We start from the raw sequence: 14,544 nt of genomic DNA on the forward strand, positions 1-14,544 counted from the left end.
TGTAGCCTAGGGGTAAGAGCGTTGGGCCAGTAACTGAAAGGTTGCTAGTTCGAATCCCTTAGCGACAAGGTGAAAACTCTGCCATTGTGCCCTTGACAAGGCACTTAACCCGAATTGCTCCAGGGTTGCTGTTGATAATGGCTGACCCTGCATGTGACCCCAACCTCTGAGGGTGTCTGAGGGGGATATGCATTAAACACATTTCCATTTCACACACGCGTATAATGAAACAGGACAAATATAACCCACCAAATGATTCATTATTATTAGGTGTGCCTCTGGCTCTAGCCAGCTTCACTAGTCTCCTCCACTTGTTCTCAACAACACTCCTGTCCTTGTGTCTGAAAGGTCAAGCACGCCTCCGAAACACAGCACGGAAAAGAACGCTGCTGTCCTCTCTCTGCACAACACACACACACAGTTAAACTGAAAGGCCACAGAGAGGCCATTGGAACATTGCTTAGCAACTGATGAAACAAGCTTGTGTAAAAAACAAAGAAAGAGGACATAAAAGGAAAGATCTCTTCATCAGTCATTTAATCAGCAAGGACTAGAATACAGCTATGGCTGTCCCAAATGGCACCCTATTCCCTAGATAATGCACTACATTAGACCAGGGACCATTAGACCAGGGACCAGGGACCATGGTCAAAAGTAGGGCACTACATAGGGATTAGGGTACCATTTGAGACGCACACTATGATTCACCAGGGATGGGGCCTAGAACAGATTGTTCCTGAAGATATGTCCTTCATATCAGTGGGTAAATGATATTCACATTGTTCCTGAAGATATGTCCTTCATATCAGTGGGTAAATGATATTCACATTGTTCCTGAAGATATGTCCTTCATATCAGTGGGTAAATGATATTCACATTGTTCCTGAAGATATGTCCTTCATATCAGTGGGTAAATGATATTCACATTGTTCCTGAAGATATGTCCTTCATATCAGTGGGTAAATTCTATTCACATTGTTCCTGAAGATATGTCCTTCATATCAGTGGGTAAATGATATTCACATTGTTCCTGAAGATATGTCCTTCATATCAGTGGGTAAATGATATTCACATTGTTCCTGAAGATATGTCCTTCATATCAGTGGGTAAATTCTATTCACATTGTTCCTGAAGATATGTCCTTCATATCAGTGGGTAAATGATATTCACATTGTTCCTGAAGATATGTCCTTCATATCAGTGGGTAAATGATATTCACATTGTTCCTGAAGATATGTCCTTCATATCAGTGGGTAAATGATATTCACATTGTTCCTGAAGATATGCCCTTCATATCAGTGGGTAAATGATATTCACATTGTTCCTGAAGATATGTCCTTCATATCAGTGGGTAAATGATATTCACATTGTTCCTGAAGATATGTCCTTCATATCAGTGGGTAAATTCTATTCACATTGTTCCTGAAGATATGTCCTTCATATCAGTGGGTAAATGATATTCACATTGTTCCTGAAGATATGTCCTTCATATCAGTGGGTAAATGATATTCACATTGTTCCTGAAGATATGTCCTTCATATCAGTGGGTAAATGATATTCACATTGTTCCTGAAGATATGTCCTTCATATCAGTGGGTAAATTCTATTCACATTGTTCCTGAAGATATGACCTTTGTATATGTGGCTAGATGTTGTTCGTATTGTTAAGATGAGAAGGCCTACAGCAGTAATTGAAATATGAGGCTAAATGAAAACCATTGCTTACATTGCATTCTGACTAGATGTTGTAATGAACTCTGCTATCTCTTGTTGTATATTATCTTGTGGATGTGTATAGCTCTGACAGTCCGTTTGGCAGCCTCCTCTCTTCCTCTGGTGAACTACCCTCCATACGACAGACAGATGCTCACTGGGAAGATATGTCTTTAGATGTGCAATGTTAAGCCCTTGATCACAAGCCAGACAGATAGACAGGAATTCAACTGTCAGTCATTTTAGCTTCAAATGCAGTATTTACAGATTACCAGGAAGCAACACAAGTGCTGTGAAAGTAGTGAAAGTAGCCTGGAGGGCTGTCTATCCACACAGCAATTTCTCACTGAGGATATTTTATAAGGGTCAGGAATGTAATATCTACCCCTGGACTTAAATATCTGAACCCTGTCAACAGTTGAACTCAGTTGAACATTTCACATAGTTGCAACCACTGACAAACCAGTGTTTTACTCAGATGTTGCCAAGAAACTGAGAATTTGACCAACACTTTTCTAAAAGCAGTACATATTTTCAGTATGGCTACATGGCTGTATTTCCTTGCCTCTTTTTATCAACTGGGTTACAGTAGAACCTGGTCATCTGTCCTCCTCCACTGTGTTAGGGGTTTAAGCTAAGGTCTAGGCAAGGTTACAGTAGAACCTGGTCATCTGTCCTCCTCCACTGTGTTAGGGGTTTAAGCTAAGGTCTAGGCAAGGTTACAGTAGAACCTGGTCATCTGTCCTCCTCCACTGTGTTAGGGGTTTAAGCTAAGGTCTAGGCAAGGTTACAGTAGAACCTGGTCATCTGTCCTCCTCCACTGTGTTAGGGGTTTAAGCTAAGGTCTAGGCAAGGTTACAGTAGAACCTGGTCATCTGTCCTCCTCCACTGTGTTAGGGGTTTAAGCTAAGGTCTAGGCAAGGTTACAGTAGAACCTGGTCATCTGTCCTCCTCCACTGTGTTAGGGGTTTAAGCTAAGGTCTAGGCAAGGTTACTTGAGGATATTGCACAGCCACTTGTTTCCTAAGCTTGTCGTGAACATTGGTCACTTTTGCATCTCTGTGTTTCTGAGAATTTGTGTTCAAGTTCCTTCCTCTTGTTCCTTCCTCTAAATCAGGGGTGTCAACATCATTCCATGGAGTTCCTAGTGTCTGTGGGTTTTAGGTTTTTCTTTTCAGTTAAGCCCTAGACAACCAGGTGAGGGGAGTTCCTTACTAATTAGTGACCTTAATTCATCAGTCAAGTGAAAACCTGCAGACACTCGGTCCTCCGTGGAAGGAGACTGACACGTGCTGGAAGTGATGCCGTGTCTGTTTACAGTCTCACAGAAGAGAAGCTTTGCCTGGAGAAAGAGTATGAGACTCAACCCAAACCAGTTGTAAGTATCTCAGTGCAACAATCACAGATTTATCTCCCGTTGATAGTCATTCACATGATCTGTCCCATCATACACCTGGCACCACAGCATGACATTCCTTCATGTTACCTGCAGTAGTAAATCACTCATTTAGAAGCAGAGAAATATGACACACAGTGAGAGCACAGAGAAACAGATGGTGTCTTTGCTGCGAGGCATCCTTGTCAAAATGCTTGATTGATGAGGCTGGCTTCTTGACGGTTCAGTCTCCTCATTGTCATTGGGTTGTGGTACCATACATGCCTCTGTGTCTACCACTAAGAGAGGCCCGATCATTGATCTAATGATATTTTACATTACTCCTTTAATGAACTTTTTACTACAGTTGCTTTGGTTACAGTTAAACAGTAATTACTTTTTAACACCCAGTAAAGCAACACTATAATCACATGGATGTATATGATCAGATTCACAGAATCTGTCACGACCCAGCTATTAGCTTTGATATCCCCTTCAAATAGCTGGCACAGTACTGTGTGTGTGTGTGTGTGTGTGTGTGTGTGTGTGTGTGTGTGTGTGTGTGTGTGTGTGTGTGTGTGTGTGTGTGTGTGTGTGTCCATGATTTGCACTTGCATGCATGAATGTGTATTTGTGTCAATGTTGATGTATTTTGTATGTCCCATAAGCCATTGCTTCTGGTGTGTCCTCAGGAGCTGGAGAAGCGTGCGAAGGCCCTGAAGGACAGCAGTGAGGAGCTGAGGAAGGAGGTTTCTCAGAGGAGACAGGAGATACACAGCCTGCTGGAGGACATGGAGGCCAGACACAAACTGATGACCAGGGAGCAGCGAGAACTGGACCACAAGAAGGACATCATAGTAAACAACCAGGTGACAGGTTGGAGGGGGCACAAGGGGTGGCAGAGGGGGGGCAGAGGTGGGGGCAGAGGGTGGTGGCAGAGGGGTGGCGGAGGGTGGTAGAGGGGTGGTAGAGGGGGAGGGGTGGTAGAGAGTGGTAGAGGGGTGGTAAAGGGGTGGTAGCGGGTGGCAGAGGGGTGGCAGAGGGGTGGTAGAGGGGGAGGGGTGGTAGAGAGTGGTAGAGGGGTGGTAGCGGGTGGCAGAAGGGTGGCAGAGGGGTGGCAGAGGGGTGGCAGAAGGGTGCCAGAGGGGTGCCAGAGGGTGATAGAGAGTGGTAGAGGGTCAGTCTTGTGTTTAAAACACCATAGAGAAGGGCATTATATAAAACCATTGAAGTAGAAGAGCTCATTAGTTTTTCTATAATGTCCTTCTCTATGGTGTGTTGTCTTGTGTCACCAGGCTGAGTTGGCCCAGCTTCTGTCTGTACCTGGCCAGCTGGGGAAGGAGATTGAGAGGATCAACAGGAAAAAGATGTACGTAAGATGTGGCTGGCTATGAATTCATGTACTGGTGATGTGCTATACATAACCTTCATAACTAACTCTGTAGCTACTAAAGCAGGAAGTAAGGCCATGTTCATGAGTCATGGAAGGGAGACTCCCAACATAAATCTTGATCCAGTCCACAGTTTTTTGGGGCACCTACCAAGAGTAAATGGCTAACCCTACAGACCAATGTCTCTATGTCAAAACTGGCTGGAATGACATCTTTGCAGGCTGTTTTGCTCGCTGGGTTAAGCCTACAGTCTACCAGCCTGGTGTAATGTATGTCTTCCTCTGTGGTGGCCAGGGAGGTTGAGAAAAGTAAGGCGGCCCTGGACGAGCAGCTGTCTGAGGTGACGGCTCTGCAGAAGATGACGGAGGCCCGCTGTCGCTCCCTGGAGGAGGAGAAGAGGGAGGTGAGGAGGCAGGTGGAGGGGTGCAGGGCACACCTGGAGGCTGCCGAGAGGGAACACAGCATGCTGCAGAAAGAGCAGGAGATGACCAAGGAGAAGGAGGTCATTATGATGGGACAGAGGTACAGGACTGGCTGCAGACAATGTCCATGTATCTAGAGCAGCATCTGTATGCAGCGATAGTACATACAGTTGAAGTCGAAAGTTTACATACACCTTAGCCAGATACATTTAAACTCAGTTTTTCACAATTCCTGACATTTAATCCAAATAAAAATTCCCTGTCTTAGGTCAGTTAGGATCACCACTTTATTTTAAGAATGTGAAATATCAGAATAATAGTAGAGATAATTATTTATTTCAGCTTTCATTTCTTTCATCACATTCCCAGTGGGTCAGACGTTTACATACACTCAATTAGTATTTGCTATCATTGCTTTTAAATTATTTAACTTGGGTCAAACGTTTTTGGTAGCCTTCCACAAGCTTCCCACAATAAGTTGGGTGAATTTTGGCCCATTCCTCCTGACAGAGCTGGTGTAGCTGAGTCAGGTTTGTAGGCCTCCTTGCTTGCACACGCTTTTTCAGTTCTGCCCACAAATTTTCTATAGGATTGAGGTCCTATTGAGGTCAGGGCTTTGTGATGGCCACTCCAATACCTTGACTTTGTTGTCCTTAAGCCATTTTGCCACAACTTTGGAAGTATGCTTGGGGTTATTGTCCATTTGGAAGACCCATTTGCGACCAAGCTTTAACTTCCTGGCTGATGTCTTGAGATGTTGCTTCAATATATCCACATAATTTTCCATCCTCATGTAGCCATCTATTTTGTGAACTGCACCAGTCCCTCCTGCAGCAAAGCACCCCCCCAACATGATGCTGCCACCCCTGTGCTTCATGGTTGGGATGGTGTTCTTCGGCTTGCAAGCCTCCCCCTTTTTCCTCCAAACTTAACCTGTTGAGTACCCCTTTCGAGATAGGATCCCGTTAACGGGATTGATTTTGACAACAGCCAGTGGAAAATCAGAGCGCCAAATTCAAAACAGCTAAAATCTCATAATTCCATTTTCTCAAACAATCAACTATTTTACACCATTTTAAAGATAAGACTCTCGTTAATCCAACCACATTGTCCGATTTCAAAAAGGCTTTACGGAGAAATCATAAAATTAGATTATGTTAGGACATAAACTCCACAAGAAAAACCACACAGCCATTTCCCAAGCAACTAGATGCATCACAAAAACCAAAAGTAGAGCTAAAATATTCACTAACCTTTGATGATCTTCGTCAGATGGCACTCATAGGACTTCGTGTTACACAATACATGTATGTTTTGCTGGATAAAGTTCATATTTATATCCAAAAACCCATTTTACATTGGCGCGTAATGTTCAGAAATGTTTTCCCTCCAAACGCCCCCGGTGAATGAGCAATGAGCACACATATTACAGAAATACTCATCATAAACTTTGATCAATATACAAGTGTTATGCACAGAATTATAGATAGACTTCTCCTAAATGCTACCGCTTTGTCAGATTTCAAAAAAGGTTCACGGCGAAAGCACAATTTGCAATAATCTGAGTACAGCCCAGAAGACACCAACAACTAGCAAACAGAAACCCGCCATCTTGGAGTCAATAAAACTAAGAAATTACATGATAAATATTCACTTACCTTTGATTATCTTCATCAGAAGGCACTCCCAGGATCCCCAGGATCCCCAACAATAAATGTTCGATAAAGTTCATATTTATGTCCAAATACATCCATTTTGTTCGCGCGTTAGGTTCACTATCCAAATCCATAACGCGCGTGCTTACTTAGTCCAGACGAAAGTCAAAAAAGTTATACTACAGTTTGTAGAAACATGTCAAACGATGTATTGAATCAATCTTTAGGTTGTTTTTAACATATATCTTCAATACAATTCCAACCGGACCTATCCGTTCTCTTTAGGAGTGAATATGAACTCAGCTCGCTCCCAAGTCCTTGCGCGTGACTGAGCCCATGCCTTATAATGGGACACCTACTTCCTTGGGCTGTTATTCCCTTCAAATTCACCATAGAATCCTCAAACAAGGTTCTAAAGACTGTTGACATCTAGTGGAAGCCTTTGGAAGTGCAACATGACCCCGTAAAGACTACAAATTCAATAGACAATGGTTTGAAAAACTACAATCCTCAGATTTCCCACTTCCTGGTTGGAGCAGTGGCTTCTTCCTTGCTGAGCGGCCTTTCAGGTTATGTCGATATAGGACTTGTTTTACTGTCGATATAGATCATTTTGTACCCGTTTCCTCCAGCATCTTCACAAGGTCTTGCTGTTGTTCTGGGATTGATTTGACTTTTCGCACCAAAGTACGTTCATCTCTAAGAGACAGAACGCGTCTCCTTCCTGAGCGGTATGACAGCTGCGTGGTCCCATGGTGTTTATACTTGCGTCCTATTGTTTGTACAGATGAACGTGGTACCTTCAGGCCAAGGATGAACCAGACTTGTGGAGGTCTCCAATTTTTTTGTCTGAGGTCTTGGCTGATTTCTTTTGATTTTCCCGTGATGTCAAGCAAAGAGGCACTGAGTTTGAAGGTAGGCCTTGAAATACATCCACAGGTACACCTCCAATTGACTCAAATGATGTCAATTAGCCTATCAGAAGCTTCTAAAGCCGTGACATCATTTTCTGGAATTTTCCAAGCTGTTTAAAGGCACGGTCAACTTAGTGTATGTAAACTTCTGACCCACTGGAATTGTGATACAGTGAATAATAAGTGAAATAATCTGTTGTTGGAAAAATTACTTGTGTCATGCACAAAGTAGATGTCCTAACCGACTTGCCAAAACTATAGTTTGTTAACAAGAAATTTGTGGATATAAAGGCACAAGGCGAGACCCAAATGCAGACACAGGAGGCAGATGGTTGGAGTCTTACAATGTTTATTAATCCAAAGGAGTAGGCAAGAGAATGGTCGTGGACAGCCAAAAATGTCAAAACCAGATCAGAGTTCAGGAGATACAGAGTGGCAGACAGGCTCGTGGTCAAGGCAGGCAGAATGGTCAGGCAGGCGGGTACAAAGTCCAGAAACAGGCAAGGGTCAAAACCAGGAGGACTAGAAAAAGGACAATGCAAAAAGCAGGAGAACGGGAAAACCGCTGGTTGACTTGGAAACATACAAGACGAACTGGCACAGAGAGACAGGAAACACAGGGATAAATACACTGGGGAAAACAAGCGACACCTGGAGGGGGTGGAGACAATCACAAGGACAGGTGAAACAGATCAGGGCGTGACAGTGGAGTGGTTGAAAAACTAGTTTTAATGACTCCAACCTAAGTGTATGTAAACTTCCAACTTCAACTGTACATAACACTGTTGATACATTGTTTATTGTATCACTGCCTTCTCCTGAACATGTTTTATTGCGTGAGGTAAATCCCTGGATAGTGATGTTCCTACCATCTTGTTTTCAAGGGTTCCAAACAAAATAAACAACAATGCATAAAAACACAAAATATTGGGGCCACATGCACAGAACAGACAGAGCTTGATGTGTCTATCTCTCTCTGTATCTCTTGGTCTCTCTCTCTTTCTCTCTCTGTATCTCTCTGCCTCTCTCTGTATCTCTCTCTGTATCTCTCTGTCTCTCTCTCTCTCTCTCTCTCTCTCTCTCTCTCTCTCTCTCTCTCTGTATCTCTCTCTGTATCTCTCTGTCTCTCTCTCTCTCTCTCTCTCTCTCTCTGTATCTCTCTCTGTATCTCTCTGTCTCTCTCTCTCTCTCTCTCTCTCTCTCTCTGTATCTCTCTGTCTCTCTCTGTATCTACTCTCTCTGTATCTCTCTCTCTCTCTGTATCTCTCTCTCTCTGTATCTCTCTCTCTGTCTCTCTCTGTATCTCTCTCTGTATCTCTCTCTGTATCTCTCTCTCTGTATCTCTCTCTCTCTCTCTGTATCTCTCTCTCTCTCTCTCTCTCTCTCTCTCTCTCTCTCTCTGTGTCTCTCTCTCTCTCTGTGTCGCTCTCTCTCTGTATGTCTCCCTCTCTCTCGCTCTCTCACTGTATGTCTCTCTCTCTGTATGTCTCTCTCTCTCTCTCTCTCTCTCTCTCTCTGTATGTCTCTCTATCTCTCTATTTGTCAGAGGTATGCTGGACATCAATACAGGCCACTGCATCATGGAAAGGAAGAGCGTGCATGAGAACCTGGCACGGAAGCAGCGTGAGAGGGACCGGCAGCTCAGAGAGCTGAAGAAGGTGGAGCTGCAGCTCAAAATGGCCCAGGACGCGCTGGTCCACACTCAGCTACTGCATGACAAGACCAAGTCTATGGTTAGTTCACAGTTCACACACTAACACCAAACAGGCCCACAATGTTCTGGTCCACACTCAGCTACTGCATGACAAGACCAAGTCTACGGTTAGTTCACAGTTCACACACTAACACCAAACAGGCCCACAATGTTCTGGTCCACACTCAGCTACTGCATGACAAGACCAAGTCTATGGTTAGTTCACAGTTCACACACTAACACCAAACAGGCCCACAATGTTCTGGTCCACAGCTCTGCTGCATGACAAGACCAAGTCTACGGTTAGTTCACAGTTCACACACTAACACCAAACAGGCCCACAATGTTCTGGTCCACAGCTCTGCTGCATGACAAGACCAAGTCTACGGTTAGTTCACAGTTCACACACTAACACCAAACAGGCCCACAATGTTCTGGTCCACAGCTCTGCTGCATGACAAGTCAATGGAGTTCACAGTTCACACACAACTCCTGCACGACCTCCACTTTCAATATGTATGGACTATGTAATGGTATCTCTCTCTCACTTTAAAATATGTTATTTTATAGATTTTAATTGGTTGATGTTTCATCCCCCCTATAGCCTCTGTGCTTCCGTGATGATGTGTTTCTAGATCAAAGTGGCAGTGACACACGTCACTCACAGGATTCTAAATGTCCACATGGGACATGAGTGACAGACAGAGAGAGGAACTGGAAAAGCATCAGCAGATTTTACACCATAAAACATGACAGACATTGGTGTAGTGACGCATGTGGAACTTCCCCTATTAATGAAAGAAACCTTACACAATATGATGTTCTCCCGGTTTTATGAACTCAATACGATTATTTATCTGTCATTATTTATTTCCTTGGTTGAATTATGATCTAATTGAGCTTTGCCATCTGCCACAGTTGTATAAAACACTATGCAACGGAGAGAAGGGCTGCGTCCCAAATGGAACCCAGTTCCTTACAATAGGGCACTACTGTAAAAGTCGTGCACACTCTTAGAAAAAAGGTTTCCAAAAGCGTTCTTCAGCTGTCCCCATAGGAGAACCCTTTAACAGTTGTTGTTACATTGGAATGCCAAACAGAGACAGGTCATATCTGTTTAGAGACATTAATACTAGGAGAGGTTGTTGTTACAGAGGGATGTCAAACAGAGACAGGTCATATCTGTTTAGAGACATTAATACTAGGAGAGGTTGTTGTTGTTACAGAGGGATGTCAAACAGAGACAGGTCATATCTGTTTAGAGACATTAATACTAGGAGAGGTTGTTGTTACAGAGGGATGTCAAACAGAGACAGGTCATATCTGTTTAGAGACATTAATACTAGGAGAGGTTGTTGTTACAGAGGGATGTCAAACAGAGACAGGTCATATCTGTTTAGAGACATTAATACTAGGAGAGGTTGTTGTTACAGAGGGATGTCAAACAGAGACAGGTCATATCTGTTTAGAGACATTAATACTAGGAGAGGTTGTTGTTACAGAGGGATGTCAAACAGAGACAGGTCATATCTGTTTAGAGACATTAATACTAGGAGAGGTTGTTGTTACAGAGGGATGTCAAACAGAGACAGGTCATATCTGTTTAGAGACATTAATACTAGGAGAGGTTGTTGTTGTTACAGAGGGATGTCAAACAGAGACAGGTCATATCTGTTTAGAGACATTAATACTAGGAGAGGTTGTTGTTACAGAGGGATGTCTAACAGAGACAGGTCATATCTGTTTAGAGACATTAATACTAGGAGAGGTTGTTGTTACAGAGGGATGTCAAACAGAGACAGGTCATATCTGTTTAGAGACATTAATACTAGGAGAGGTTGTTGTTACAGAGGGATGTCAAACAGAGACAGGTCATATCTGTTTAGAGACATTAATACTAGGAGAGGTTGTTGTTACAGAGGGATGTCAAACAGAGACAGGTCATATCTGTTTAGAGACATTAATACTAGGAGAGGTTGTTGTTGTTACAGAGGGATGTCAAACAGAGACAGGTCATATCTGTTTAGAGACATTAATACTAGGAGAGGTTGTTGTTACAGAGGGATGTCAAACAGAGACAGGTCATATCTGTTTAGAGACATTAATACTAGGAGAGGTTGTTGTTACAGAGGGATGTCAAACAGAGACAGGTCATATCTGTTTAGAGACATTAATACTAGGAGAGGTTGTTGTTGTTACAGAGGGATGTCAAACAGAGACAGGTCATATCTGTTTAGAGACATTAATACTAGGAGAGGTTGTTGTTACAGAGGGATGTCAAACAGAGACAGGTCATATCTGTTTAGAGACATTAATACTAGGAGAGGTTGTTGTTACAGAGGGATGTCAAACAGAGACAGGTCATATCTGTTTAGAGACATTAATACTAGGAGAGGTTGTTGTTACAGAGGGATGTCAAACAGAGACAGGTCATATCTGTTTAGAGACATTAATACTAGGAGAGGTTGTTGTTACAGAGGGATGTCAAACAGAGACAGGTCATATCTGTTTAGAGACATTAATACTAGGAGAGGTTGTTGTTGTTACAGAGGGATGTCAAACAGAGACAGGTCATATCTGTTTAGAGACATTAATACTAGGAGAGGTTGTTGTTACAGAGGGATGTCAAACAGAGACAGGTCATATCTGTTTAGAGACATTAATACTAGGAGAGGTTGTTGTTACAGAGGGATGTCAAACAGAGACAGGTCATATCTGTTTAGAGACATTAATACTAGGAGAGGTTGTTGTTGTTACAGAGGGATGTCAAACAGAGACAGGTCATATCTGTTTAGAGACATTAATACTAGGAGAGGTTGTTGTTACAGAGGGATGTCAAACAGAGACAGGTCATATCTGTTTAGAGACATTAATACTAGGAGAGGTTGTTGTTACAGAGGGATGTCAAACAGAGACAGGTCATATCTGTTTAGAGACATTAATACTAGGAGAGGTTGTTGTTACAGAGGGATGTCAAACAGAGACAGGTCATATCTGTTTAGAGACATTAATACTAGGAGAGGTTGTTGTTGTTACAGAGGGATGTCAAACAGAGACAGGTCATATCTGTTTAGAGACATTAATACTAGGAGAGGTTGTTGTTACAGAGGGATGTCAAACAGAGACAGGTCATATCTGTTTAGAGACATTAATACTAGGAGAGGTTGTTGTTACAGAGGGATGTCAAACAGAGACAGGTCATATCTGTTTAGAGACATTAATACTAGGAGAGGTTGTTGTTACAGAGGGATGTCAAACAGAGACAGGTCATATCTGTTTAGAGACATTAATACTAGGAGAGGTTGTTGTTGTTACAGAGGGATGTCAAACAGAGACAGGTCATATCTGTTTAGAGACATTAATACTAGGAGAGGTTGTTGTTGTTACAGAGGGATGTCAAACAGAGACAGGTCATATCTGTTTAGAGACATTAATACTAGGAGATGTTGTTGTTACAGAGGGATGTCAAACAGAGACAGGTCATATCTGTTTAGAGACATTAATACTAGGAGAGGTTGTTGTTGTTACAGAGGGATGTCAAACAGAGACAGGTCATATCTGTTTAGAGACATTAATACTAGGAGAGGTTGTTGTTACAGAGGGATGTCAAACAGAGACAGGTCATATCTGTTTAGAGACATTAATACTAGGAGAGGTTGTTGTTACAGAGGGATGTCAAACAGAGACAGGTCATATCTGTTTAGAGACATTAATACTAGGAGAGGTTGTTGTTGTTACAGAGGGATGTCAAACAGAGACAGGTCATATCTGTTTAGAGACATTAATACTAGGAGAGGTTGTTGTTGTTACAGAGGGATGTCAAACAGAGACAGGTCATATCTGTTTAGAGACATTAATACTAGGAGAGGTTGTTGTTACAGAGGGATGTCAAACAGAGACAGGTCATATCTGTTTAGAGACATTAATACTAGGAGAGGTTGTTGTTGTTACAGAGGGATGTCAAACAGAGACAGGTCATATCTGTTTAGAGACATTAATACTAGGAGAGGTTGTTGTTACAGAGGGATGTCAAACAGAGACAGGTCATATCTGTTTAGAGACATTAATACTAGGAGAGGTTGTTGTTACAGAGGGATGTCAAACAGAGACAGGTCATATCTGTTTAGAGACATTAATACTAGGAGAGGTTGTTGTTACAGAGGGATGTCAAACAGAGACAGGTCATATCTGTTTAGAGACATTAATACTAGGAGAGGTTGTTGTTACAGAGGGATGTCAAACAGAGACAGGTCATATCTGTTTAGAGACATTAATACTAGGAGAGGTTGTTGTTGTTACAGAGGGATGTCAAACAGAGACAGGTCATATCTGTTTAGAGACATTAATACTAGGAGAGGTTGTTGTTACAGAGGGATGTCAAACAGAGACAGGTCATATCTGTTTAGAGACATTAATACTAGGAGAGGTTGTTGTTACAGAGGGATGTCAAACAGAGACAGGTCATATCTGTTTAGAGACATTAATACTAGGAGAGGTTGTTGTTACAGAGGGATGTCAAACAGAGACAGGTCATATCTGTTTAGAGACATTAATACTAGGAGAGGTTGTTGTTGTTACAGAGGGATGTCAAACAGAGACAGGTCATATCTGTTTAGAGACATTAATACTAGGAGAGGTTGTTGTTACAGAGGGATGTCAAACAGAGACAGGTCATATCTGTTTAGAGACATTAATACTAGGAGAGGTTGTTGTTACAGAGGGATGTCAAACAGAGACAGGTCATATCTGTTTAGAGACATTAATACTAGGAGAGGTTGTTGTTGTTACAGAGGGATGTCAAACAGAGACAGGTCATATCTGTTTAGAGACATTAATACTAGGAGAGGTTGTTGTTACAGAGGGATGTCAAACAGAGACAGGTCATATCTGTTTAGAGACATTAATACTAGGAGAGGTTGTTGTTGTTACAGAGGGATGTCAAACAGAGACAGGTCATATCTGTTTAGAGACATTAATACTAGGAGAGGTTGTTGTTACAGAGGGATGTCAAACAGAGACAGGTCATATCTGTTTAGAGACATTAATACTAGGAGAGGTTGTTGTTACAGAGGGATGTCAAACAGAGACAGGTCATATCTGTTTAGAGACATTAATACTAGGAGAGGTTGTTGTTACAGAGGGATGTCAAACAGAGACAGGTCATATCTGTTTAGAGACATTAATACTAGGAGAGGTTGTTGTTACAGAGGGATGTCAAACAGAGACAGGTCATATCTGTTTAGAGACATTAATACTAGGAGAGGTTGTTGTTGTTACAGAGGGATGTCAAACAGAGACAGGTCATATCTGTTTAGAGACATTAATACTAGGAGAGGTTGTTGTTGTTACAGAGGGATGTCAAACAGAGACAGGTCATATCT

The 14,544-nt window shown here is 42.3% G+C and overlaps 1 protein-coding gene across 1 annotated transcript in view; it reads left to right on the top strand.

Annotated features, from left to right (window-relative positions):
- The window catches only part of LOC106577472 (coiled-coil domain-containing protein 146), an 88,155-nt gene that overhangs the window by 31,521 nt on the left and 42,090 nt on the right, over positions 1–14,544 (top strand). Inside the window, exons 5-9 of the mRNA XM_082977899.1 lie at positions 3,034–3,091; positions 3,781–3,957; positions 4,384–4,457; positions 4,774–5,001; positions 9,017–9,203. Of these exons, the coding sequence (XP_082834025.1) occupies positions 3,034–3,091; positions 3,781–3,957; positions 4,384–4,457; positions 4,774–5,001; positions 9,017–9,203 (724 nt within the window). The remainder of the gene's footprint in view (positions 1–3,033; positions 3,092–3,780; positions 3,958–4,383; positions 4,458–4,773; positions 5,002–9,016; positions 9,204–14,544) is intronic.

This window comes from Salmo salar, chromosome 07 (assembly GCF_965601325.2).
Source record: "Salmo salar chromosome 07, fSalSal1, whole genome shotgun sequence".
NCBI lineage: Eukaryota > Metazoa > Chordata > Actinopteri > Salmoniformes > Salmonidae > Salmo > Salmo salar.